At 35.4% G+C, this 26,360-nt stretch overlaps 1 protein-coding gene and 1 long non-coding RNA gene across 3 annotated transcripts; one reads left to right on the forward strand and one right to left on the reverse strand.

Annotated features, from left to right (window-relative positions):
- Nucleotides 1-5,981: 5,981 nt before the first annotated feature.
- Nucleotides 5,982-8,225, reverse strand: LOC109155112. 2 transcript variants are annotated; one of them, XR_002049850.1, is made up of 5 exons: nucleotides 7,998-8,225; nucleotides 7,769-7,880; nucleotides 7,511-7,637; nucleotides 6,740-6,823; nucleotides 5,982-6,010 (listed from the first exon to the last, which is right to left on the reverse strand). It is a non-coding gene; the product is annotated as an uncharacterized LOC109155112 (long non-coding RNA). The 2 variants fall into 2 exon arrangements; XR_002049849.1 differs by lacking the exon at nucleotides 7,998-8,225 and having other exon boundaries at nucleotides 7,769-7,987.
- Nucleotides 8,226-8,314: 89 nt separating this feature from the next.
- On the forward strand, nucleotides 8,315-8,951 carry LOC109155111 (classical arabinogalactan protein 5-like). The gene has a single exon (XM_019302849.1). The coding sequence runs from the start codon at nucleotides 8,413-8,415 to the stop codon at nucleotides 8,806-8,808; it is 396 nt and encodes a 131-aa protein (XP_019158394.1). The 5' UTR covers nucleotides 8,315-8,412; the 3' UTR covers nucleotides 8,809-8,951.
- The last annotated feature ends 17,409 nt before the right edge of the window (nucleotides 8,952-26,360 follow it).

Genomic DNA, 26,360 nt, shown 5'->3' on the forward strand with positions numbered 1-26,360 from the left:
AATATTTCCTATCATGTTCAATCATTCATTTTTTTTTAATCAATATTTATTTAACTTAGTTTGAATTGTTCTTTCACCTAAGAAATAATTAAGACACTATGGTGTAAGAGCTTTAGCGTGAGAGACTTTGCTTCTTTTTATTGTTTTTTTTTTTTTTTTTTTTTTTTGAGGGTGAGCTAGTTTGGAGGGAGATAGACTATCGTGAGTAGCGGTGGGCGTGACTCGATGACTTGATTTCTCCAAGCAAATCTTTCAGAACCACAGCATGCAATGTTATCTGCAGCAACTTGATGGCGTCATTATCAACATTAACATCATTACAAAAAGAAAAAAAGTTAACACAATTTTTGTCATTTTTCACTCCACTTAGTTTAAACTGTGGCCGGACACGTCTAACATGTATAAAATTGTCAATCTTGTGTTGATAATATAAATTATTGAAACAGATTTTTTTAAAAAAATTAATTGATCTTCCTGTTTTATTATTATTTTTAGGTATAAGCAAACAAGAAATTTGGGTACAGCGAAATTATTTGTCTAATTTCCGATAACACAAATTGTCAATTACGTCCAACATACTACATTAATATTTCACCGTTTGCGTAAAAGATTTGTAAAATTATTTAGGGGTAATTTGGTTAAATTAAAGTTAACGATGGAAATGGGCCGAGTCGAGTCAAGGTCTGTGCCTGAGTTCGTATCACTGTTGCAAAATCGTGCTTCGGCGCTGATTAATCGGCGCCTAGGCGCTAGGCGCTCTAGGCAGTCCCCAGATGCCTAGAGGGCGCCTAGCGATTTTTTCAACATTGGTTCGTATATAGGCTTTTTGTTAGGTTCAATTCTGAGCCTACAATTGATCTGACGACCTAACCTGAAGCCTTTTTAAACAATCATTATATCGTGGACCAGGGTCTACAGTGCACTGAGGACCCTGGTTTTATACGACGTCATTTTGAACTTTAATTTTAACGACGATCGTTTGTTGTTCAGTTCGCGTCACAAAAGTTTTTTTGTTCTTTTTACTCTAAAGCATGTGTATGTATCTCGTGTTATGTGTTTCTGTATATCAGGTTATGCAATTTTTTACCTTAAACGTAAGGATTCTGTATCTGAAATTGATTACTAGTTGTATAACACAAAATATATTGTGTCTTATTTTACGAATTTATGTCTTGTATTATGAAATTATATGTCTATAGGACATAATCAGAGAATAAGTAAAATAAAAAACATTTGTATGTATCTCGTGTTATGCGTTTCTGTACATCATGTTATTCAATTTGGTACATTAAGCGTAAGGATTCTGTACCTGAAATTGATTAGAAGTTGTATAACACAAAATATATTGTGTCTTATTTTACGAATGTATGTCTTGTATTATGAAATTATGTGCCTATAGAACATACATTATTTATATAAATCAAATATGAGAATAAGTAAAATAGAAAACATATGTATGTATCTCGTAGTAAAATAGATTACATGTGTATGTATCTCGTGTTATGCGTTTCTGTACATCATGTTATGCAATTCTGTACGTTAAGCGTAAAGATTATGTACCTGAATCTGAATAGTAGTTGTATAACACAAAACATATCGTGTGTCGTATTTTACGAATTTATGTCTTGTATTATGAAATTATGTGCCTATAAGACATAAATTATTTACAAAAATCAAATTTGAGAATAAGTAAAATAGAAAACATGTGTATGTATCTCGTGTTATGCGTTTCTGTACATCATGTTATGCAATTCTCTACATTAAGCATAATGATTCTGTACCTAAAATAAATTAAAATTTGTGTTGAAAATGAGAAACGAAAAGTTACGGAGTTCGTTAAATCTTAAACATCAAACAACGTTGTTTTGGTCTAGGGTCCACAATGCTATGTGGACCCTGGTCCACGACATAAATTGCCCTTTTTAAAATCATGTTTAATATGTATGTCATTAAAAGGCTTGAAAGTAAGTAGTCTTGCTTTGAGCCTATTTAATGCCTACATGTTAAGTTTTTTTAAAAACTTTAATAAGTACTTCGTATTTCTAAATAATTTAAGAAATATACCTAATACAAAACTAATATATAACTACATATGTATATCACCATAATGCAAACATAATAGTATTAATACATAAAATAAAATAAAACAAGGCATGACTTCAACATGCTCGTTAACTTATTTAGGACTAAATTTAATTGTATTATTGATTGTCATCCTATATAATTTCATAAATAGTTAACATTCAACTCACATAATTAAATCGTGACACTTCATAAAATATTATAACAGTAAGAACAATTAATAAACAATTAAACAATAAAAACACTTATAGCAAGATTAGCAGAAATGTTTATAGTTAAATCAGAATTTAGAATGTGTGTGTGTTTCCAGATCTAGGTACACCTATAGTTATAAGTAGGTGCACCTAGGTGAAAGTAGGTTCACTTGTAGGTGAAAGTAGGTGCACCAGATCAATGAATGTTAACAAGACAAAATTACATACACTTGTAGGTGAAACTAGGTGCACTTGTAAGTGATTTTACATGCACTTTTTACTTGCATAGATGCACCAACTGCTTGCACATATAACACATTTACATGCACGAAAGGACACGTGGCGCGCGCTAGATGATTCGCAGTTCTCTCTTAAGCGGGTGTTCACATGAGATCGTGACCCTATATATATATATATATATATATATATATATATATATATATATATATATATATGTGTGTGTGTGTGTGTGTGTGTGTGTGTGTGTGTGTGTGTGTGTGTGTGTGTGTGTGTGTGTGTGTGTGTGTGTGTGTGTGTGTACATACATACATACATACATACATACATACATACATACATACATACATACATATATATATATATATATATATATATATAGAGAGAGAGAGAGAGAGAGGAAGGTTCAAGTGCGGCGGTGCGGTCAATTGTAGGTCATTAGATTAGATAAATGTAATGAATCACATTCGTTAGAGCTTTTTGATATTTTCGCGCACGTTCTCACTCTACGCGAACTGCAAGGCTAAAGACGTCACTGGGCACCAGAAGATGACAAATCATAGTGTTGTGTGTTTTATGTTCGTTATTGGTGCAATATTAACCTTATTCAGGTGTATTTGTGGATTCATGTTGGTGCATTCCCGTGCGGTCAGTGCGACCGCACTAATAGTTATACAAATATACACCATCCATGTTAGAAAATGCACACCAAAAAAACATGCACAAATTCGGCACGCATCACCAGGACACACCATTAAGTATGAATAAAAGCATCACACAGTGTTCAGAAATACACCATTGGGGTGGTGAGTTAAATGGTGTATTTTTTGGGTGTGTTGTGTGTTATTTTGGCGTATTTGTGCATTTCATTGTTGTGCTTTTCCTAACACTATTACTGTATTCTGTTAACACTGTTGGTGTATTTTGTTAAACGACCGATATAATTGACCACTATAATTACCATAATACCCCCCACTTACCAAGACACACTTAAATCTTCAAATCTTCATAAATTAGCCGCTGCCGTCAAATTAAGCAAAATGGACGATGCTAATATGACCGCACCGCCGCACTTAAGGACCCTGCCTCATATGAGCCTTGTTATCTATATATATATATATATATATATATATATATATATATATATATATATATATATATGATCAAATGAGGACTCGTCCTTAGGTGCAATCATTATATCCTACACCACGGCGCGCGTAGCACTGTGCGCCGCGCGCCTCCCAAATCGACGTCGTTTTGGGGTCGTTTTGGGAGGCGCGGTAGGAAGTTGCTGTGATTATGTATATTTGTTCACACAATTATGTATATTTGTTCACACAATTATGTATATTTGTTCATACAATTATGTATATTCTTTATACAATTATGTACATTCCTTTTATACAATTATGTACATCCGAATCAGAAAATTTGTGTGTATTATGTTAAGAGTTGATGTGTATTATGTTAAAAGTTTATGTTTATTATGTATTATGTTAGATTATGTGTATTACTTTTTAAAAAGAGTATGTATATTTTGTTATATAATTATGTACATTCATGTATACAATTATGTGTATTCTAGTATAACATTATGTACATTTTTGAACAGAGGTTTTTTTAAAGAAAAAATAATTGCCATTCACTGGGGCGGGAAATTTCAAAAAAAAAATAATAATAATAATAAAACGACGTCGTTTTGCATCTAGGCGCACAGTGCAATGCGCGCCGTGGTGTAGGATATAAATTGCCCCTTAGATGAGGACGTGATGACTAATCTTGTGCGTTAGTTTATTTATTTATTTGGATGACCCATATTTGATTTCTTAAGATGACATGGATTGATCTTTTTTGCTAAAGTGGGGTAGTAGTGTCTTTTTCTATTTTTTTAAGTGTGAACGCATGTGTAATCCTTGGCCAAATTGGTTTCCTATTTCCTTGGATCTTCGCTGTTAGGTGGCGGGTTCCCCTACCCCATACCCGGTGGCTGCCCGCTGCCTGGCGGTGATTTTCGGGCAGCGGGTAGGTGGCGGGTTCCCCTACCCCCACCTACCCCCCACTGACTCTTTCATAAAAAAAATGCGTCCCGGAATCTCTTGTGGAACCCGAAACCATGCTTAGACACTTTTAAACGCAAATAACGACACTATGTAGGCAATTAATGGATCAAAAGCAAGAATCACGTAGAACTCAACCTATTATGACTTCTAAACATAAACAACACCCGAACATGCGAATTCCCACCCAAATATATATCAAGAACATCACAATACAAATTCCCAATCCAACCTAGGGCTATAATCTTACCTAAATCATTAAAATCATATTTTATCTTTGATATCAAGATTTATCAAGAATCATCACATACAAATTAAGAACCTCTTTTCAACATCAAGATCATCAAGATCACACATAAAATCATCTCATCAATCATCAATATCATATCACAATTATCATAAAGGAATTCATCAAGACACAAGCATATAGAAAGAGCCGAAGGAGGAGATTATAACAAGGAAAATAGGTTTTGTTGAGACATGGGTTACCTCTTAGCCTTAATTAATCCTCCCTTGGCTATTATGGTTCTTCCCTAAGATTTCCATCCGTTTGATCTCCCTAGGCTTGGTGGTGGGGAGTCCCTTGAGAATTCTTGTGTGGTATATTTATTGTGGTGTGACTTCTAGGTGCCTCCTATGTCCTTATATATATATATATATATATATATATATATATATATATATATATATATATATATATATATATATATATATATATATCACTACAAGAAAATTGTCCATTAATGAGAGGTAAAACCGTCACTAAAAATCCAAAAACCATTATAAAAGACTTTTAATGACGGGAAATTTACCGTCACCACCCGTCGTTATTTCTTCCGTAGATAAAAACAAATAGTGATGGGATATGATACCATCATTAATAAGCAATTTAGTGATAGTGTGTTTACCGTCACTAAAACGTTCTTTTTACGACAAAAAATCCCGTCACTAATACAACTACTCACTAGCGTAATTTCCTCTCATTATTATATTCTTATAACGATAGAAAATACCGTCATTAATACTACTATTTACTAACAAATACTCCGTAGTATTTTTTTTTTAATTTGTATATATATTGTTACTTCTCATTAAATATTCATTTTTTGTAATACATTTCTTTTTCTCACTAATCGATATTATGTTACGTTATAACTATAAATATTATATTGATATATAATGCATTTAAAGTAAACTCGATCAATATATTAAAAGACTTCATCATTAATACCAAAATAAAATGTTTCATACAACTTTGTAAAGACTAAAGACAAAGAAATTAATTATAACAAATAGCCATACTAATGTATCTGTTGGCTAGCTATTTTGCCAGAAGTCTTTTGTATTTGAACTAATTTTGCTCAAGTCATGCAAGATCAGTGGTAACTCCTGCTTATCATCTCACTTCCTACTTTGGAATCACAGGCCTCTGTCTCTTGACTGGCAATAAAACTCCAAAATGTTTTAGTATAATCTTAAAGACATACAATTTCCAAGCTTAGAATTCATCAGATGATCTATCAATATTTGTAACAGAGCAGGGAGAAAACAAAAGGGTGACATCTACTATGGCATATGATTAAACAAAAATTTTACGTTAAGATTAATAATAATCACATAATGATAATACAGATTGCAATAGAACTATTATGTGTGTACATCGCCCTATTCTTTTTTATTATTTCAATAGTTTAGTGACATTATACACATATCCGGGGAAACAAAGTCAAATATAAATTGAATGGTCCATGATCTTAGTTCACAAGACAGAGAAAAAGAACCGTTAATATATAACATTGAGCATTAGAAACATACCTTCATAAAATGTTGATTCGATGAAACTGTCCTTCAAGAGCAATGATACCTATATTAAACATAAAGACCTGAGTCATACCATCATGCCTCCTCAATATACACTTAAAATTATTTTGTTGTATAGAATTAAGAATAGAATAGTATACAGCTATATGCTCAAAATTCTTGAAACTACAGCAATATAGTGTATGCATGTCTTGGTGAGCAATATTGAACAACAAAAATCAAAATCTTTATCACAATCTAATTAAATTTCAAATGTGTACCAATTCATGAGTATAGAACAAAGAATACGCAATAATTTAATCTAATCCATAGTTTATAATGAAACCACAAAATAAAAAGCATATATACCTCATCAATCCAGTCCCACCACCGGGAACTCCGTCTCAATCTGGTTCCTAACAACATTATACATCAAAGGCTCATGCCGTTCACCTAAAACGCAAGAAAAGATTTAGCAAACAATTCTTTAACAGCTCTTGGCCTCCAGTTTCTGCAATATTTTGCTTTCAAAAAAAATTCTGAAATAATCAATAACGTTTTGATAACAATGATGACCAGGTGAGTGGTGGGATGCAAACCCCATTGATGTCATAAGACAAACTCAGAAAAATGGTCAACAGTTAACAGCCTTATGAACAAAGGGGAAAAAAACAGGGGTGGCGTTCATGACTCGGGTAGAAAGGTTAGGAGAGAATACCTGCACACCGCTACACTCATAAACTGGCCTTTTCTTTCCCAAGAAACTCTCTCCCACAAGTTTTCCATGGTACAAATTACTGGAAAATTTAAAAAGGGAAAACATAGAGTACACAAATCTCCATATGTACTGGAAAATCTAATCCTATACGGCACCACAAAAAAACACAAGAATGAGTGTTCATTCACAGTTTATCCCACAAATTAAACTTATGCATATTTCTATCACTCTAAATATGAAAAATGCTACAAAGTATAGTTTTAAGAGTGATACTTTCAGCAAAATACATCTTCTAATTATCTTTCTAAATTGAAAAGGTAAATGGTTCACAAAAGGGATGAGATTTTACAAGACTGTAACATTATAGCAATTTTTATATTGACTATTATTGTTTTAATATACACAGTGCAAAAGTAAAGAACCTGAGGAAGGTTTTTCAAACTGAGCTGAGGGTAATGAGCCTTAACATCTCGAACGCCACCATCTACAGAAAGAGCTTGCTGAATGCTAATACTCTTCCACCATTGCAATTGCCTCTATGTAAACTGCCTACATTATTTATCCATTGTCCATAAAAAAGATCAAAGTAGCATGACAAAAACTCTTTATGCATAATCTCAAATCACTACTATTAAAAATTTATGGTTGACAATCAGTATGATCAGCTAGTGAAGAGTTACCCAAAGCTTGTGCCCAACTAACAACAATCCAAACCCCTTTTTGGCTTTCTCTTTCCCATCCATCCGCCATTACTGTACTGTTTATTATCTCACAGCCACCACAAATGCATGCCTAACCCATAAAGCAAGCTAAGCTATCACTTCTAGCTTAAAATTCATGAGATAATGCAAGCAATGAATAGGAAACCCATCATTATGAACGGGAAAAAAGAAAAAAAAAATGACTGACCTGCTGTTGAAGTCCTTGCCGCAGGTGTCGAAGCAAGTATTTCTTTTTTCTTTCTAGTTTCCTTGTTCACACAATACATTCAATCACATGATCACAAAACCATAATCATCAAAAGCTATTGAAATGTTTACCCAAAAATAGAGAAATAACAATCTGTAAAATAAACAAACAAAACAAATCACAAACAGTAGCTACAAATTTAGAATAAAAAGTCTTCATAATTTCATAAATGATTACTAAAACAAGGCAAAGTAAACCAAAATTTCCATCGTCCACACAAGCAGCAAATCAACATATAATGAATTCACTCATCTCTTCATTCAAAAATATTTCTCTGTGCCTATACATACAATTTCAATTTCTCTGCAAACAGAAGCAAAGTTTGTTGAACTTGAATTATCGTTTGAGTGGAAAAATGGCTTACTTGAGAATTGTTGTTGTTATGATGGTGGCCTTGATGGCTGGATCTGCCTTTGCTCAGGCACCAGGAGCCGCACCAGCTGCTTCACCGAAAAGATCTCCATCTCCGGTTGCGTCTCCGCCGCAGGCAGTGCCGGCACCACGTTCTTCTCCAGCGTCCTCTCCGGCTCAGACTCCATCTGCCGCCGCTCCCTCTGAGTCACCACTCTCTTCTCCAACGGCTCCTCCCACCAGCACTCCTGCCGCCTCCACCATCGCTAATCCTCTATCCATTGCACAGGCTCCCGGAGGCGATGCTCCTTCTTCCCCTCCCAACGCCGCCGCTTTGAACAGAGTCGCTCTCGTCGAATCTGCTGGTTTGGCGTTCGTCACTGCCGCTTTGCTGTTATAAATTCTCTGATCTACCTGAGATTCTTTTCAAATACACTGGAGTTGATGATTTAGGGCTCTATATATTTATATTTCATTGAATTTTTTGTAGTAATTGATTTTGACGGTGTTGATCATAGCGATTGAGGAGATTAGATGCTTTAATTCGTTTAAAAAAAAAAAAAAAACATATAATGAGGGAGCCAGCTGCACACTTGGGGCGCCCAAAATTTTGGTGGGAATTAAATTTCAATGAAATAATTTTCAAATACATCAATAGTGAGAGTAACAATAGTTTTTGTATCAATAGTGAGAGTATATTTTTAAATTAAATATATATTTAAAATTTTGTCACCAAATCATAAACTTTTAGTTAGAGTAATTTTTTACCCTCACAAAAACTATGTAAATACTACATTTAATGAGGGGCTTTTCTACCCGTACTAATTTTTCGTCACTAAAAATGATTTTTCTTGTAGTGTATATATATATATATATATATATATATATATATATATATATATATATATATATATATATGGTTGAGTTCAAATGAGGACAACAATATATAGAGGACTGTGAGGACAAATAATGGGCACACAAAAAATTAATATCAGGCACACAATTTAATACATAATGACACACAAGAATACATGTAAACATCAGGTTTCGAACCCATGCTCTATTAATTAACAAATCTATGCACGCGACATACAAACTGTGGCACACAACTACAATCGGTCATGCACACGACATATAGGCTAATGGCACACACTACATTTGTCCTCACAGTCCTCTATAATATACTTGTCCTCATTTGAACTCAAGTCTATATATATATATATATATATATATATATATATATATATATATATATATGTAGGAGTCCTAATTAGGGTCTGAACGGTATGGGTTTACTAATTCTATTCCTTATAGGACTAAGGGCTTGGTTTAGGGATACGGGTTCATGGTCCATGGTGGACCATATTAATTAATTAAAGGGAATCCTAACCAAATTAAATCCCTTTTAATTATTATTCACGGGATTAATTAAATAATTAATTCAGGATTAAAGGTCGTAACATCGGGTGTTACACTCCCCCCCCCCTCCCCCCCCCCTCCCCCCCCCCTCCCCCCTTACCAAGAAGCTTCGTCCCCGAAGCTTAGAAATTATTTTGGGGTAAAGAGTCCGAATTAGTATAGTAGTTCATAAGGAAAGTATTATATGAGAAATATATACACATACACATATAAATTCACTGGGTTTGAGCCTAACTATTGAGCTAGCAAAATGCACCAAATAACAAGATCACGAATATGCAACACACAATATGTAAGTTTTACGGGTGACGAATACATAACATAGAAGTCTTACACGTGGCATGTTCTTTATTTAATTATTTTATAATGATTTAACACATAGGATCACAAGTTGTACCGATCATATAATTATTTATGTACCTAAATGAGAGGCAAATACCACGCGGGTGCAGATCCGGATAGCCACATAATTATCATAAAGTATATATGCACATATATCAACACAGGCGAACCTCATTTATGGATGGATGCAGACGTTTAATTATGCAGTGTAGCATGTTGTGAGCCTAGACGCCATATATGTAGGATCTATGTCTAATCTTTGTGCTTAGCAGATTATACCAAATATTCATAGTTAAAATATAACAAACCTAACATGTATGATAATTAACTATTATGTTAGATGCGGAACCTGCAAGTCGGTATGCCTATATGTATACAGTCGTAATTATACTAAATATGCAATTTCTTAAGTCCATAGGTATAGTGTATGAAGGCGTGTGAACCTATTTCAAGTCTTAAATAATAACTAGTCTTATGGAATCGTATGTATCATTCAACATGTTAACTAGTGCATGATTAACAATTAAATTCACATGCTTAATGTCGTGGCATAACAAAAATTTTGTCATATAAATTCAGGAAGGTCATAAATCATATAACAATTATTCAAATAGCGAAAATAAGATTTTGAGGATAAGATTGTAAGTAATTAGGGGGAAGGTTCTTGCTTCTAATGGGGTAAATAAATTCTGGGAAGACAATAGAATTAGGGTCTTTATTTTGCATACCATGGATAACGGTGGGTGATCACATAACAAGTATTGGAACTTATATGCAAACTGCTTGTAGTTAATAATATTGTATATATACATAGTGGGATGCCTTATAACATACCCTTTTTGTTTAGCATGCTTTGTATATGTACATGAATGTGTGTAAGTGTGTGTTTTGACATAAACATGCGGGCTATGTGATTTGACATGCAATACATAATATAAATTTCTACCTATAAATGGGACCATGCAATTTGCATACAAATATTCTTTAATAATTACGAGTAAGATAGCCTAGGTTCACAAGTACTAAAGGTTTTATCTTGAGAAATCTTGACATAATTTAATCACACAAGCACTTAGGAAAATTAGCTTTACCTCGGTGGTAATTAGATTTTAGGTATGCATAATTTTTGCCACTAGAAGCACAGAATACCTAAACAACTTAGAGCTGAAGACCCTTGATTGCTAATTCCTAAATTAATTGATGACCTGATGATGAGGATAAAGTTTTTAATTATTTAGGGAAGGTAGGAGTGGTAACAGGGAGGTCATGCGAGGGGGGAAAGTAGAATTAGGGCTATCTCAGGTTATGTGTATGTATACATATAAGAGTGATGTAATTTGTACGGAATGATATTTCAGGGTTAGGACATGCTAAGGGCAACCTCATGGATGTATATAAGATTATCGTAACTAGGGTACATGTGTATGGTTTGGGGCTGGGGATATTGTTGTATATAATATGACTGTATCAATTTCTATGAATACGTATGAGTAAGGGAGGATGTTCTATAAGGTCACAGGTTTATATATATATATATATATATATATATATATATATATATATATATATAAAAGCATATAGGGACGTATCGTATATGACGCAACCATTTTTAGGATCAGGCGATTAGGGTTAGAGTGTAACAATAATGAAAATAATAATAATAATAATAATAATAATAATAATAATAATAATAATAATAATAATTTGGTGTAAGGGTAGCATATGAATGTAATTGGGGTTTACTACATACTTTAGATATATATATAGGATTTTTAGGGGAATATATTTAGAATAGTAGCGATATACTTATTTATGTATAAACGTTTGTTTTAGGGGGGTCCTTATCTTAGTGGTAAAGGGTTCTAAACAAGGTATGGGAAGCTTGTGGTCTATCATGCAACATTGACCAAAGTCTAGGGGGATAGTTTCAAGATAGTTTAGGGACGCAATATATTTTTCCAAGGATAATTTCTAGATGACCACTTGGTTTAGGTTCCTCGATTTTCTACTGGTCTCACTCAGATTGACTTTCGGGTCAAGACTTTATATGCAATGTATTCGAGGTTTTAGATTTCTAGAAATAGAATTAGTCCCTATAATTTCTGTGTAACTTATAAACAAATCAATTAGGAAGATAATTCGACTTTCATGTTCAAGCATTAGATTGTTATTTACAAGTTAAACACATAAGAAGTATCAAGGGATCACATTATTATGACACTAACAAGGAACACGGGAGACTTCAACTAGATATCATAAGGATCACACACCCCTTTCTTCCCCTTCCTAATTAAAGCTATGTTCCCCAAAATTTCATGCAAACTCATGTAAGTACTTATCGGGCTATTAGTGAGTTAACTATATTGGTCAATTATGATTAGGACAAGTGAGCTCTTATAAGCCGAATAACATTACTAATTGCAAGTTCAAAAATACTTTATCAAGTAACAGATATCCAAATAACGCATGTTTGATCAAATAGTTAAGCAATAATATGCGGTCCCTAACTTGTCTAAAATCAATTAGGAACATATTCTTAAGCAAATAAACAAGTATGATAATCAAAGAGTGATAAGCAACAAAGCAGGTAAAAGCATGCAAGGTCAACACAAATTTCTAGGGCAAGTATGTGGAATGAAGAGTTAGTGTGTTGTACCCTTACCTTGATGTGATAAGCGAATGTGGAAATTCTTTAAATTAATGAGGGATAAAGTGAGGGGAGGTTATGTGATGATAGGTAGGCTCACAATCTCACCGCGCGTCCTAAGATTCCTGAATCCTATGTTCCTAAATAATTAGAGTTCAAGCCTAATGTCCTAAAGTCTGGTCTTAAAAGTCTTATCCTAGGGTCAAACTTAGGCTCTGATACCAACTGTAACACCCCAAAATTTTGTAACTTTTAAAACTAAAGGTAAATTCTCATAAAATCCCAAACAGAGCATTACTAATCATAAGAGTGCGGGGTGCTACCTGAGCTGTAGAACTCAGATGCACAGGCTAAACTAACTAAATATCCTCGATACAATGTCATGGCACGCAGGCCGAAAGGCGAAAACTATCTATCTAATCCAAGTTCTTCTAGCGCGCTCCGGAAGCTAAACGTCAGTGCCTGAAAGCCAAATATATCTGTTCAGCTAGTGATGCTGGTAACTCACTCCAACGCGTTGAAATACAGTATAGGTATATATATATATATATATATATATATATATATATATATATATATATATATATATATGTATATATGTATGTATCGGAAAACCATATTGAACCCGGAAGATATATACTTAGGAGACTCTAGCTTTAAAACCAGGAATAGACTCAGCAAGTAGGAACAAGCACATTAATCAATGATAAACAGTTATATAAAGGTAGTATCATAACGAACATGTATTTAAGGTCACAATTCACTTTCAAATCAATCATGTAACACCCCCCCCCCCCCATAAACAAGGCCCAAATAAAAGCCCTAACACATGCAGATTAAACAACAAAACTAGCACAGCGGAAGATAAAACGGAAACTGGATAAAAAGAAATCCAACGGGGTGTTATGCCACGTCTACCAAACCCGGTAAAAGCTACGGCGAACAATCTGCAAGTGTATACATCTATCCCAAAACATCAGTCTAAATACATTGGCGCACCGGCCACAAAAACAAGGATAAAGGTGCTAAGCTACCAGGCTCTAGACATTGTGCTCGTCTAAACATCACCTGAAAGATACAAAGATAAACATTGGGACGACGCCTGGTCAGCGATAATGCTGCTAACCCACCAATACCGTTAAGTATCATATATAGGTACATATAAGTCATAAAACCATTTTCGAAATGGAATACATAAGTATATAAGTCAAAAGCCAAGATCAACAGACAACACAAGACTCACCACTCTCAAAGAAAACACGGGAACACATCCCAAACCACAAAGGTTAACCACAACACAAAGGAATAAGACTCACCCATGGCAACACATGCCCTTGTGACTACACACGTCACAAGAAAGAGAACTCACCACAGCGGCTACACAAGTCCTCGTGACATCACCCATCACGAGTTGATATGCCTTCCTTATGCCCTGTTCCAACCTTATGGCTACCCCCAACCTTGTACCTTCTTGCCAACCATTACCTCCAGGACCCCTGTACTTCTTAGTCCAACCTTTTCCCTCCTGGGACCGTCGTCCCCCACCAACAAGACCACCACTTCATAGTACACAAGGTACCGTACACAGCGAAATACATGCCCGGATAACACATGTTATCCCCCAATCACGTGAACCTTTCTCGAAGCAACACATCTCCATAACCACGTCACGGCCACCACGAGGACCGCTGCAGTACCTTGGTGACTAGTGTCCCATACCACTAATCGTGCAATCCAGGTAAAGCCACACACGCACCACAACTCACACGAGTCAAGCAACGGATTACAACGAAGGTATGAAACCATACTCAATCAAGGAATGGGTCACCACCCAACGACAACAACGATGTATAACACAAGTTATCATCAACCAAACGGAAGGTACATACAACACACACGCTAGCATTAAGACAATAAACTAGCATGCTTAACAACGGAGAAACTCAAGATAGTTTCGAGGAACACACAAGGCACCTCTTGGTTCAACGAAACACAATGCTGAACACTCAGCACGATACAAGACACCAAAGTCCTACATGGATACCTACCATATAGCTCTAGACATACGAAACATCAAGAAGACACTCAAAAAGTTCCACAAAAGAACATCGGGAAGTCAAAAGATCAAATACCGAGTCAAACGGATCACGGAGAACAAATCCCGAACAAACACCATCGTGTACCCGCGAGTGGACCCACGGGTAGTTCCCTACCAGTGGTTCCGCCCGCGGGAACACATTCCCACAGGGCTTAGTACCCGCGGGTAGGCCGACGGGTGGTGCCCCGCCCGTCGTTCCGCCCGCGGGAACATTCCTGTTCCACAACAAATCCCTTCGGGGATTTTCTTCTCCAAACACAAGTTCAAGTCCAAAACATGCCAAATCTCACCCAATACAACAAAATGACTTGAATCATGGAAAATGCCAAGCAATGGCACAAAGGAACCCTAAACACAAGCTCTAGATATGCAATATCACAAGATAAATGCATAAACCCTCACATTTCATAGCAAAGCACAAGTAGAATCCAAGAAATCACATATAGGTAAGCAAAATAGGTTTTGTAGAGCATGGGTTACCTCTTGTAGACCAAAAGACTTCACTTTACACCACAACAAGCTTCTTACAAGGCTTACTTCTCAAACCCACTTCAAGATCAAACGAAAATATCATAAAGATCCTACCTTTAAGAAAAAGACAACTAAGATGGAACCAAAAAGACAAGATAAACTTAGATCTTACCCTCCTAGATGCCCAAATAGGTGAAAGGTTGAATCTTGGAAGCAAAACTTGGAATCTTGACAAGAGTCTCAACTTGGCTTGGAGAATAAGCTACACTTCTTTTCTAGAGAGAAGGTAGAGCTAATTTCTAAGAATTGTAAGGATTGAAATGAAGAAGTCTTCTAGGTTAGGTTACAATACTAACTCTTGGTGAAAGGACAATAATACCCTTACTAACCTTTAGAAAGTGTAAGGAACAAGGGAACTCCTCTCAAAGCACAAGGTTCAACACAACTTAAAGGTTGAGTAGTCAAATACTAGTCTTTGAGTATTAAAAATCAGGATTTTAGGAATCAATTCCTCAAATAGAAATAGGATTAATTACTCAATTAACCCATGGATTTGAATGTGGATTTTTGGGGTGTCACAAATCAATTCATCATCCAATCATCATTTCAGTCATCCAAGCATACCATGGTGGCGCCACGGGACCAATCGCGTGCCCCAAACATGAGGGTTAGTGCATATAGAACAAACACGACCGCTCAGCATCCAACCTCATACCGCAGCATGAAGGGGTTGATCGCAACCAACCATACAAACCGCGGATAATTCGACGGCGGATCACAGGCCTACAGACTGCTGACGTGCTCAGTCGGTGGACTGTGATCCTCTTTTGGGGACTACGACCCTACACACCGTTGATGAGCACAGTCGATGGAACGTAGTGAATCAAGCCCGACACATCGCTGAGAAAATCAGTCAGTGGGCAATCAAGCCCGACACACCGCTGAGAATCTTAGTCGGTGGGCGCTGATCCTCGGAGACTACGACCCTACACACCGCTGGCCCTCAATCGGTGGATCGTAGCCGACCATAGCCCTACACACCGCTGATCACTTAGTCGGTGGGCTATGGCCTTCATCAGGCTGGTGGCCCTACACACCGCTGGCGCGTCCAGTCGGTGGACCATCTGCACACGAGGCCCATGTGGGCTGTAGCCCGAGAAGTGAGTCACTGACCACAGCAAGGAAAATGAACCGCAGCTCATAGACAATCAATTTGACCTCAGCCAACTTCTGAACCGCAGCTCAGAAACAACCAATCCAATCTCAACCAACTCATGCATCACATAACACATTGTACCACATAATAGCACATTGGGAAGGGGGAGACACATAAATAAGCTTACGTGTGATCATTCACAAACTAAGGATAGTACTAAGGGGTTCATACAACATCCACCTAGGTCAACGAGTTACCGATTCAACTAGCATGCAATTCCTAAGACTCTTCTACCTTACGAATGGTATTCAAAACATCAAACTAGACTCAATCACGATAAACGGAGTCCGTTGGGACACCACGGGGAGTGGGGAACATCAAAGGGGGAAGCCGAGGACCCGGGGTGGGTGACGGACCAGCGGGTAGCTGGTGGGTGGGGGTCACCCGCCGGCTGCCCGCCGGAGATCATCTTCCGGGCAGCGGGTTGCCGGCGGGCAGACGACTGCCCGGTGGCTGCCCGCTGCCTGGCGGTGATTTTCGGGCAGCGGGTAGGTGGCGGGTTCCCCTGCACCCCATTGACTCTTTCATAAACAAAACGCGTCCAGGGATCCCTTGTGGAACCCGAAATCATGCTTAGACACTTTTAAACGCAAATAACGACACTACGTAGGCAATTAATGGATCAAAAGCAAGAATCACGTAGAACTCAACCTATTATGACTTCTAAACATAAACAACACCTGAACATGCGAATTCCCACCCAAATATATATCAAGAACATCACAATACAAAAATTCCAAATTCAACCTAGGGCTCTAAACCCACCCAAATCTTTAAAATCATATTTTATCTTTGATATTAAGATTTATCAAGAATCATCACATAAAAATCAAGAACCTCTTTTCAACATCAAGATCATCAAGATCACACATAAAATTATCTCATCAATCATCAAGATCAATCACAATTATCATAAAGGAATTCATCAAGACACAAGCATATAGAAGGAGACGAAGGAGGAGATTATAGCAAGGAAAATAGGTTTTGTTGAGACATGAGTTACCTCTTAGCCTTAATTAATCCTCCCATGGCTATTAAGGTTCTTCCCTAAGATTTCCATCCGTTTGATCTCCCTAGGCTTGGTGGTGGGGAGTCCCTTCGGAATTCTTGTGTGGTGATATTTATTATGGTGTGACTTCTAGGTGCCTCCTATGTCCTTATATATATATATATATATATATATATATATATATATATATATATATATATATATATATCTAGGAGTCCTAATTAGGGTCTAAACGGTATGGGTATACTAATTCTATTCCTTATAGGACTATGGGCTTGGTTTAGGATACGGGTTCATGATCCATGGTGGACCATATTAATTAATTAAAGGGAATCCTAACCAAATTAAATCCTTTTTAATTATTATTAACGGGATTAATTAAATAATTAATTCGGGATTAAAGGCCGTAACACCGGGTGTTACACCCCCCCCCCCCTACAAGAAGCTTCGTCCCCGAAGCTTAGAAATCATTTTGGGGTAAAGAGCCCGAATTAGTATAGTAGTTCATAAGGAAAGTATTATATGGGAAATATATACACATACACATATAAATTCACTGGGTTTGAGCCTAACTATTGAGCTAGCAAAATGCACCAAATAACAAGGTCAAGAATATGCAACACACAATATGTAAGTTTTACGGGTGACTAATACATAACATAGAAGTCTTACACGTGACATGTTCTTTATTTAATTATTTTATAATGATTTAACATATAGGATCACAAGTTGTACCGATCATATAATTCTTTATGTACCTAAATGAGAGGCAAATACTATGCGGGTGCAGATCCGGATAGCCACATAATTATCATAAAGTATATATGCACATATATCAACACCGGTGAACCTCATTTATGGATGGATGCATTTAATTATGCAGTGTAGCATGTTGTAAGCCTAGATGCCATATATGTAGGATCTATGTCTAATCTTTGTGCTTAGCAGATTATACCAAATATTCATAGTTAAAAAATAACAAGCCTAACATGTATGATAATTAACTATTATGTTAGATGCGGAACCTGCAAGTCGGTATGCCTATATGTATACAGTCGTAATTATGCTAAATATGCAATTTCTTAAGTCCATAGGCATAGTGTATGAAGGCATGCGAACCAATTTCAAGTCTTAAATAATAACTAGTCTTATGGAATCGTATGTATCATTCAACATGTTAACTAGTGCATGATTAACAATTAAATTCACGTGCTTAACATCGTGGCATAACCAAACTTTTGTCATATAAATTCAGGAAGGTCATAAATCATATAACAATTATACAAATAGCGAAAATCAGATTTTGAGGAAAAGATTGTATGTAATTAGGGGGAAGGTTCTTGCTTCTTATGCGGTAAATAAATTCTGGGAAGACAATAGAATTAGGGTCTTTATTTTGCATACCATGGATAACGGTGGGTGATCACATAACAAGTATTGGCACTTATATGCAAACTGCTTGTAGTTAATAATATTGTATATATGCATAGTGGGATGCCTTATAACATACCGTTTTTGTCTAGCATGCTTTGTATATGTACATGAATGTGTGTAAGTGTGTGTTTTGACATAAACATGCGGACTATGTGATTTGACATGCAGTACATAATATAAATTTCCACCTATAAATGGGACCATGCATTTTGCATACAAATATTCTTTAATAATTACGAGTAAGATAGACTAGGTTCACAAGTACTAAAGGTTTTATCTTGAGAAATCTTGACATAATTTAATCACACAAGCACTTAGGAAAATTAGCTTTACCTCGGTGGTAATTAGATTTTAGGTAGGCATAATTTTTACTTCTAGAAGCCCAGAAAACCTAAACAACTTAGAGTTGAAGACCCTTGATTGCTAATTCCTAAATTAATTGATGACCTGATGATGAGGCTAAAGTTTTTAATTATTTCGGGAAGGTAGGAGTGGTAACAGGGAGGTCATGCGAGGGGGTAAAAGTAGAATTAGGGCTATCTCAGGTTATGTGTATGTATACATATAAGAGTGATGTAATTTGTACGGAATGATATTTCAGGGTTAGGACATGCTAAGGGCAACCTCATGGATGTATATAAGATTATCGTAACTAGTGTACATGTGTATGGTTCAGGGCTGGGGATATTATTGTATATAATATGACTGTAACAATTTCTATGAAAGTTATGAGTAAGGGAGGATGTTCTATAGGCTCACAGGTTTATACATACATACACACATACATACATACATATACATATACATATACATATATATATATATATATATATATATATATATATATATATATATATATATATATATAAAAGCATATAGGGACGAACCGTATATGACGCAACCATTTTTAGGATCAGGCAATTAGGGTTAGAGTGTAACAATAATGATGATAATAATGATGATGATGATGATGATGATGATAATAATAATAATAATAATAATAATAATAATAATAATAATAATAATAATAATAATAATAACAATAATAACAATAATAACAATAATAACAATAATAATAATAATAATAATAATAATAATAATAATAATAATTATTATTATTATTATTATTATTATTATTATTATTATTATTATTTGGTGTAAGGGTAGCATATGAATGTAATTGGGGTTTACTACATACTTTAGATATATATAGGATTTTTAGGGGAATATATTTAGAATAGTAGCGATATACTTATTTATGTATAAACGTTTGTTTTAGGGGGGGTCCTTATCTTAGTGGTAAAGGGTTCTAAACAAGGTATGGGAAACTTGTGGTCTATCATGCAACATTGACCAAAGTCTAGGGGGATAGTTTCAAGATAGTTTAGGGACGCAATATATTTTTCCAAGGATAATTTCTAGATGACCACTTGGTTTAGGTTCCTCGGTTTTCTACTGGTCTCACTTAGATTGACTTTCGGGTCAAGATTTAATATGCAATGTATTCTAGATTTTAGATTTCTAGAAATAGAATTAGTCCATATAATTTCTGTGTAACTTATAAACAAATCAATTAGGAAGATAATTCGACTTTCATATTCAAGCATTAGCTTGTTATTTACATGTTAAACACATAAGAAGTATCAAGGGATCACATTATTATGACACTAACAAGGAACATGGGAGACTTCAACTAGATATCATAAGGATCACAAACCCCATTCTTCCCCTTCCTAATTAAAGCTATGTTCCCCAAAATTTCATGCAAACTCATGTAAATACTTATCGGGCTATTAGTGAGTTAACTATATTGGTCAATTATGATTAGGACAAGTGAGCTCTTATAAGACGAATAACATTACTCATTGCAAGTTCAAAAATACTTTATCAAGTAACAGATATCCAAATAACGCATGTTTGATCAAATAGTTAAGCAATAATATGCGGTCCCTAACTTGGTCTAAAATCAATTAGGAACATATGCTTAAGCAAATAAACAAGTATGATAATCAAAGAGTGATACGCAACAAAGCAGGTAAAAGCATGCAAGGTCATCACAAATTTCTAGGGCAAGTATGTGGAATGAAGAGTTAGTGTGTTGTACGCTTACCTTGATGTGATAAGCGAAGAGGGAAATTCTTTAAATTAATGAGGGATAAAGTGAGGGGAGGTTATGTGATGATAGGTAGGCTCGCGTCCTAAGATTCCTGAATCCTATGTTTCTAAATACCTAGAGTTCAAGTCTAATGTCCTAAAGTCTGGTCTTAAGAGTCTTATCCTAGGGTCAAACTTAGGCTCTGATACCAACTGTAACACCCCGAAATTTTGAAACTTTTAAAACTTATATAATAAAGGTATATTCTCATAAAATCCCAAGCAGAGGATTACTAATCATAAGAGTGCGGGGTGTTATGCCACACCTGAGCTGGAGAACTCAGATGCACATGCTAAACTAACTAAATATCCTCAATTCAATGTCATGGCACGCAGGCCGAAAGGAGAAAACTATCTATCTAATCCAAGCTCTTCTAGCGAGCTCCGGAAGCTAATGTCAGTGCCTGAAAGCCAAATATATCTGTTCAGCGAGTGATGCTGGTAACCCAATCCAACGCGTTGAAATACAGTATAGGTATATATATATATATATATATATATATATATATATATATATATATATATATATATATATATATTGATATAGGAAAACCATTTTGAAGCCGGAAGATATATATTTAGGAGACTCTAGCTTTAAAACTAGGAATAGACTCAGCAAGTAGGGACAAGCACATTAATCAATGATAAACAGTTATATAAAGGCAATACCATAACGAACACGTATCTAATGTCACAATTCACTTTCAAATCATTCACATCATCATCCAATCATCATTTCAGTCATCCAAGCATACCATGGTGGCGCAACGGGACCAATCGCATGCCCCGAACATGAGGGTTAGTGCATATAGCAATAACACTGCCCCGCAGCACCCTACCTCATACCGCAGCATGAAGGGGTTGATCGTAACCAACCATACAAACCACCGATAGTTCGACGGCGGATCACAGCCTTACACATCGCTGACGCGCTCAGTCGGTGGACTGTGATCCTATTTTGGGGACTACGACCGTACACACCGTTGATGAGCACAGTCGGTGGATCGTAGTGAATCAAGCCCGACACACCACTGAGAAACTCAGTCGGTGGGCAATCAAGCCCGACACACCGCTTAGAATCTTAGTCGGTGGGCGATGATCCTCGGAGACTACGACCCTACACACCGCTGGCCCTCAATCGGTAGATCGTAGCCGACCATAGCCCTACACACCACTGATCACTCAGTTGGTGGGCTATAGCCTTCCTCAGGTTGGTGGCCCTACACACCACTGGCGCGTCCAGTCGGTAGACCTTCTGCACACGAGGCCCATGTGGGTTGTAGCCCGAGAAGTGAGTTGCTGACCGCAGTCAGGAAAATGAACCGCAGCTCATAGACAATCAATTTGACCTCAGCCAACTTCTGAACCGCAGATCCGGAACAACCAATCCAATCTAAATCAACTCATGCATCACATAACACATTGTAGCACATAATAGCACATTGGGAAGGGGGAGACGCATAAATAAGCTTACGTGTGATCATTCACAAACTAAGAATAGTCCTAAGGGGTTCATACAACTTCCACCTATGTCAACGAGTTACCGATTCAACTAGCATGCAATTCCTAAGACTTTCTACCTTACGAATGGTACTTGAAACGTCAAACTAGACTCAAGCACGACAAACGGGGTCCGTTGGGATACCACGGGGAGTAGGGAACATCAAACAGGGAAGCCGAGGACCCGGGGTGGGTGACGGACCAGTGGATAGCCGGTGGGTGGGGGTCACCCGCCAGCTGCCCGCCGGAGATCATCTTCCGGGCAGCGGGTTGCCGGAGGGCAGACGACTGCCCGGTGGCTGCCCTCTGCCTGGCGGTGATTTTCGGGCAGCGGGTAGGTGGCGGGTTCCCCTACCCCCACCTACCCCCCACTGACTCTTTCATCAAAAAAACGCGTCACGGGATCCCTTGTGGAACCCGAAACCATGCTTAGACACTTTTAAACGCAAATAACGACACTACGTAGGCAATTAATTGATCAAAAGCAAGAATCACGTAGAACTCAACCTATTATGACTTCTAAACATAAACAACACCCGAACATGCGAATTCCCACCCAAATATATATATCAAGTGTATCATTTTCCCAAATAATATATATTATATATTATATATTTGGGCCTTAATTAAGTGGTGCAAGTTGACTAGGCTTATTAAGTGGTGTGGTTGGACTTAATAACTAGTAGTTGTTAGTTAACCAAACTCCGTGCCTAATATAAACCTGGATTGATGGGATACAGGTTTACGGATTTGATAGCACATTCAGTTATTGTACTCATACTGCTCAGTAGACACCAATACACCATCTAGGGTTCTGAGTCAGGTATGAGGCAAAACATGGGTAACGGTCTACCGTTAAGAGGCAACACAACAGGAGCATCAACTATGGCTGGAGATCTACAGGGCTACGCTTCCGCTATCATACGAGGTCAGGTTTCTCGTATACTATGGTTCAGTACAGTTAGACTATTATGTATCTAACATTTGGTATCAAAGCCTTTATCAATCTCTGCCTGGTTGATTGTTTTACCTTAATCAACATTAATTTTTATATACACATGGAGTTTAATTTGTATATATTTGTATGCTGGATTCAAATCTAACATTAAGCTCAAAATAAGTTATTGCGTATGTATACGTGTATACTGTGTTGTGTACGTATTTCATTTTGAATCTTCAAGCATCATATATATATATATATATATATATATATATATATATATATATATATATATATATAGTTTGATTAATTATATATGAAATTATGAGCTTGTTTGCCGTGTTTTGGTAACCACCATGAGTTCCGTCGGAGAATCATTGGTACGAAGTGCTATTGAGCACTACATGTAGCACCGGTCACTAGTTGCGCCGTGGGGCGTTGCGGCCTTGTTGCTAGTGGTGGAGAAACAAAGCTACCATAGAATTACTGCAGTCATAGACCTCTGCTGGTATTTCTTTTAATATTAAAGAGCAATTTACATTTTTATTTATCATATTTATTTACCTTATTTAATATTATACATATTAATTTTTGTATGGTAATTAGGTTTAATATTACCATGTTAATTTGACCTTAATTAATATTGTATATTATTTTGGCAAATGGTAAATATATAGTAATTGCATGTTTTGGAATATTAATGCCATTTAGTTTTCTTTTTTTTTGGCATTAAATTCATAATTAAATTATTATTTAATTTTGAGCAAATATTAAAGTGTTAAATTTGCTATTTGAATTTTAATTTAATAATAAGGTGCATATTAAATTTAGGATATATAGGTTAATAATATATTAATATGTAAATCCAAGCATGTTGCGTATATTTATAATCGTTTTATTTTTATGATTATACATTTAGAAAATCATGCATTAAGGTTGGATTTAACATATTATTAACTCATAAATTCATTATTAAATATCATTCAATTTTAGATCCTTTGACCAATTTTAAGCATTATGGCCTATTAAGTAGCTTATTTGGTTTCCCCTTAATTTTGAGAACATTTTAATTTTATGTGTCTCTGGGACTTTAGAACCTATTTTGAACAAGCTATTTGGGACCTATCTTGGGTCATTAAAGTACGGATCCCACCATTTTGATTGATATTTAAATAATAATTATAACTCATTTTCATTATAACATGTTTATTCAGTTTTAATTATTACTAACTACCATATTTTGGTATTCATCGTTGGTAATAATATTAAATTTTGGATCTACTTCAGTACTAGACCTTTTTTCATTCATGTTATAATTCACTTGGGCCATTGAGGTCTATGAGTCTAATTTGAGTGATTAAGTGCTATAATTATTGTCTTGGACTGCTTTGAGACATTAAGGATTAAGGATTTAATTGTTATTTTGGCCATTAAGAATTATAAACTATTGTTTAAGTTGATTAATTTTTTAATCTATCAATAGTTTTTCGGGGCCTTAATAATAATATTAACTCTTTAATAGTACCGGCACAACCTTCATTCTCCCGCTTGATTATTGTTGATGACATTAATCTTGTTGTGGTATTCAGTTATGCATCTTGAACCGTTTTTAAATAAATTTATGTGACAATATTCCAGTTAAGAAAATATTTTTCTTGACATTAATGTTTTTCGGACTTCAAATTTTATTAAGTTTTCAAAATTTTATCCAAAAACATTTATAAATGTTAGTGGTTTTGACCATTGTTTTTCCATATTTAGTCTCCTACTTAATGTTATAATATTATTATGGCTATTTATTGCTATTTTAATTATTTATAATTTTTTCATTAATAATATTAATATTATCAACTGGGTTATGGAGAGTGATTTTGAATCAATTTAGTAATTTTAGAAAAACATATTTTCTAGGCAATGGACTTTTGCCATTAATTCCATAATTCATTTAGTTCTTTGAATTATGATTGCCCATATTTAGTTAAGTATGAATAAATGAATATTTGGTTTAAATTCATATCATTTAGTTAGTTCATACTCTCTAGATTGTTTTGTGCATTCGATCATATTAAGTGCATAATATTAAGTTTAATTATGCAATTAGGGTTTGTGAGATTTTGATTTACAAATTATAGCATATCTTTTTGGTTTGATATTGTTTGAATTTGTAAATTCATTTATTTCTCATAAATTTGATCTTTATGCATTAAAACATTTTGCCATGGGCTTATAGTTATAAAAAAAAAAAAAATCAAAGTATATATTCAGTACATTATTATTCAAAATGTTAGGTCTCTTTTGGTTTGGACTCATTGGTTTTTGAATATTAAGTTTATACTTCGAAATCTCATATTGTAAATTGCTTTAAGTTATGCAATTTATTTGGAATATATGAGTTTAATGTTTAACTTATGCATATTTGTCCTAAGCATAATATTCTGTTTTAAATTATGCAATTTTATTATGCCTTTAGCAATGCATACTTTGAGATGGAATTATATTAGTTCCTATTTAAGTTGGACTTATGCATAAACTTTAGTTGTTGTAGTGCCTGAATTTAAGCATGTTTAGTCCGCTAATTTAGTTCACCATTTAAGCTTTAATCATAGGTGAATCCTAACAGTTATACATTAAGTATATATGAATCGGGGAGACATACTAGTTTTAATAGCCATGAGTTAAAGACTTCTTGAGCCACTAGTCTCCTTAAATTGATACTCTATTT

Source organism: Ipomoea nil, unplaced genomic scaffold, assembly GCF_001879475.1.
Source record: "Ipomoea nil cultivar Tokyo-kokei standard unplaced genomic scaffold, Asagao_1.1 scaffold2690, whole genome shotgun sequence".
NCBI classification, from domain to species: Eukaryota; Viridiplantae; Streptophyta; class Magnoliopsida; order Solanales; family Convolvulaceae; genus Ipomoea; species Ipomoea nil.

What these genes read in the sequence shown, in the direction of transcription:
- LOC109155111 (XM_019302849.1), top strand. Translation starts at nt 8,413, where the DNA reads ATGGCTTACTTGAGAATTGTTGTTGTTATGATGGTGGCCTTGATGGCT.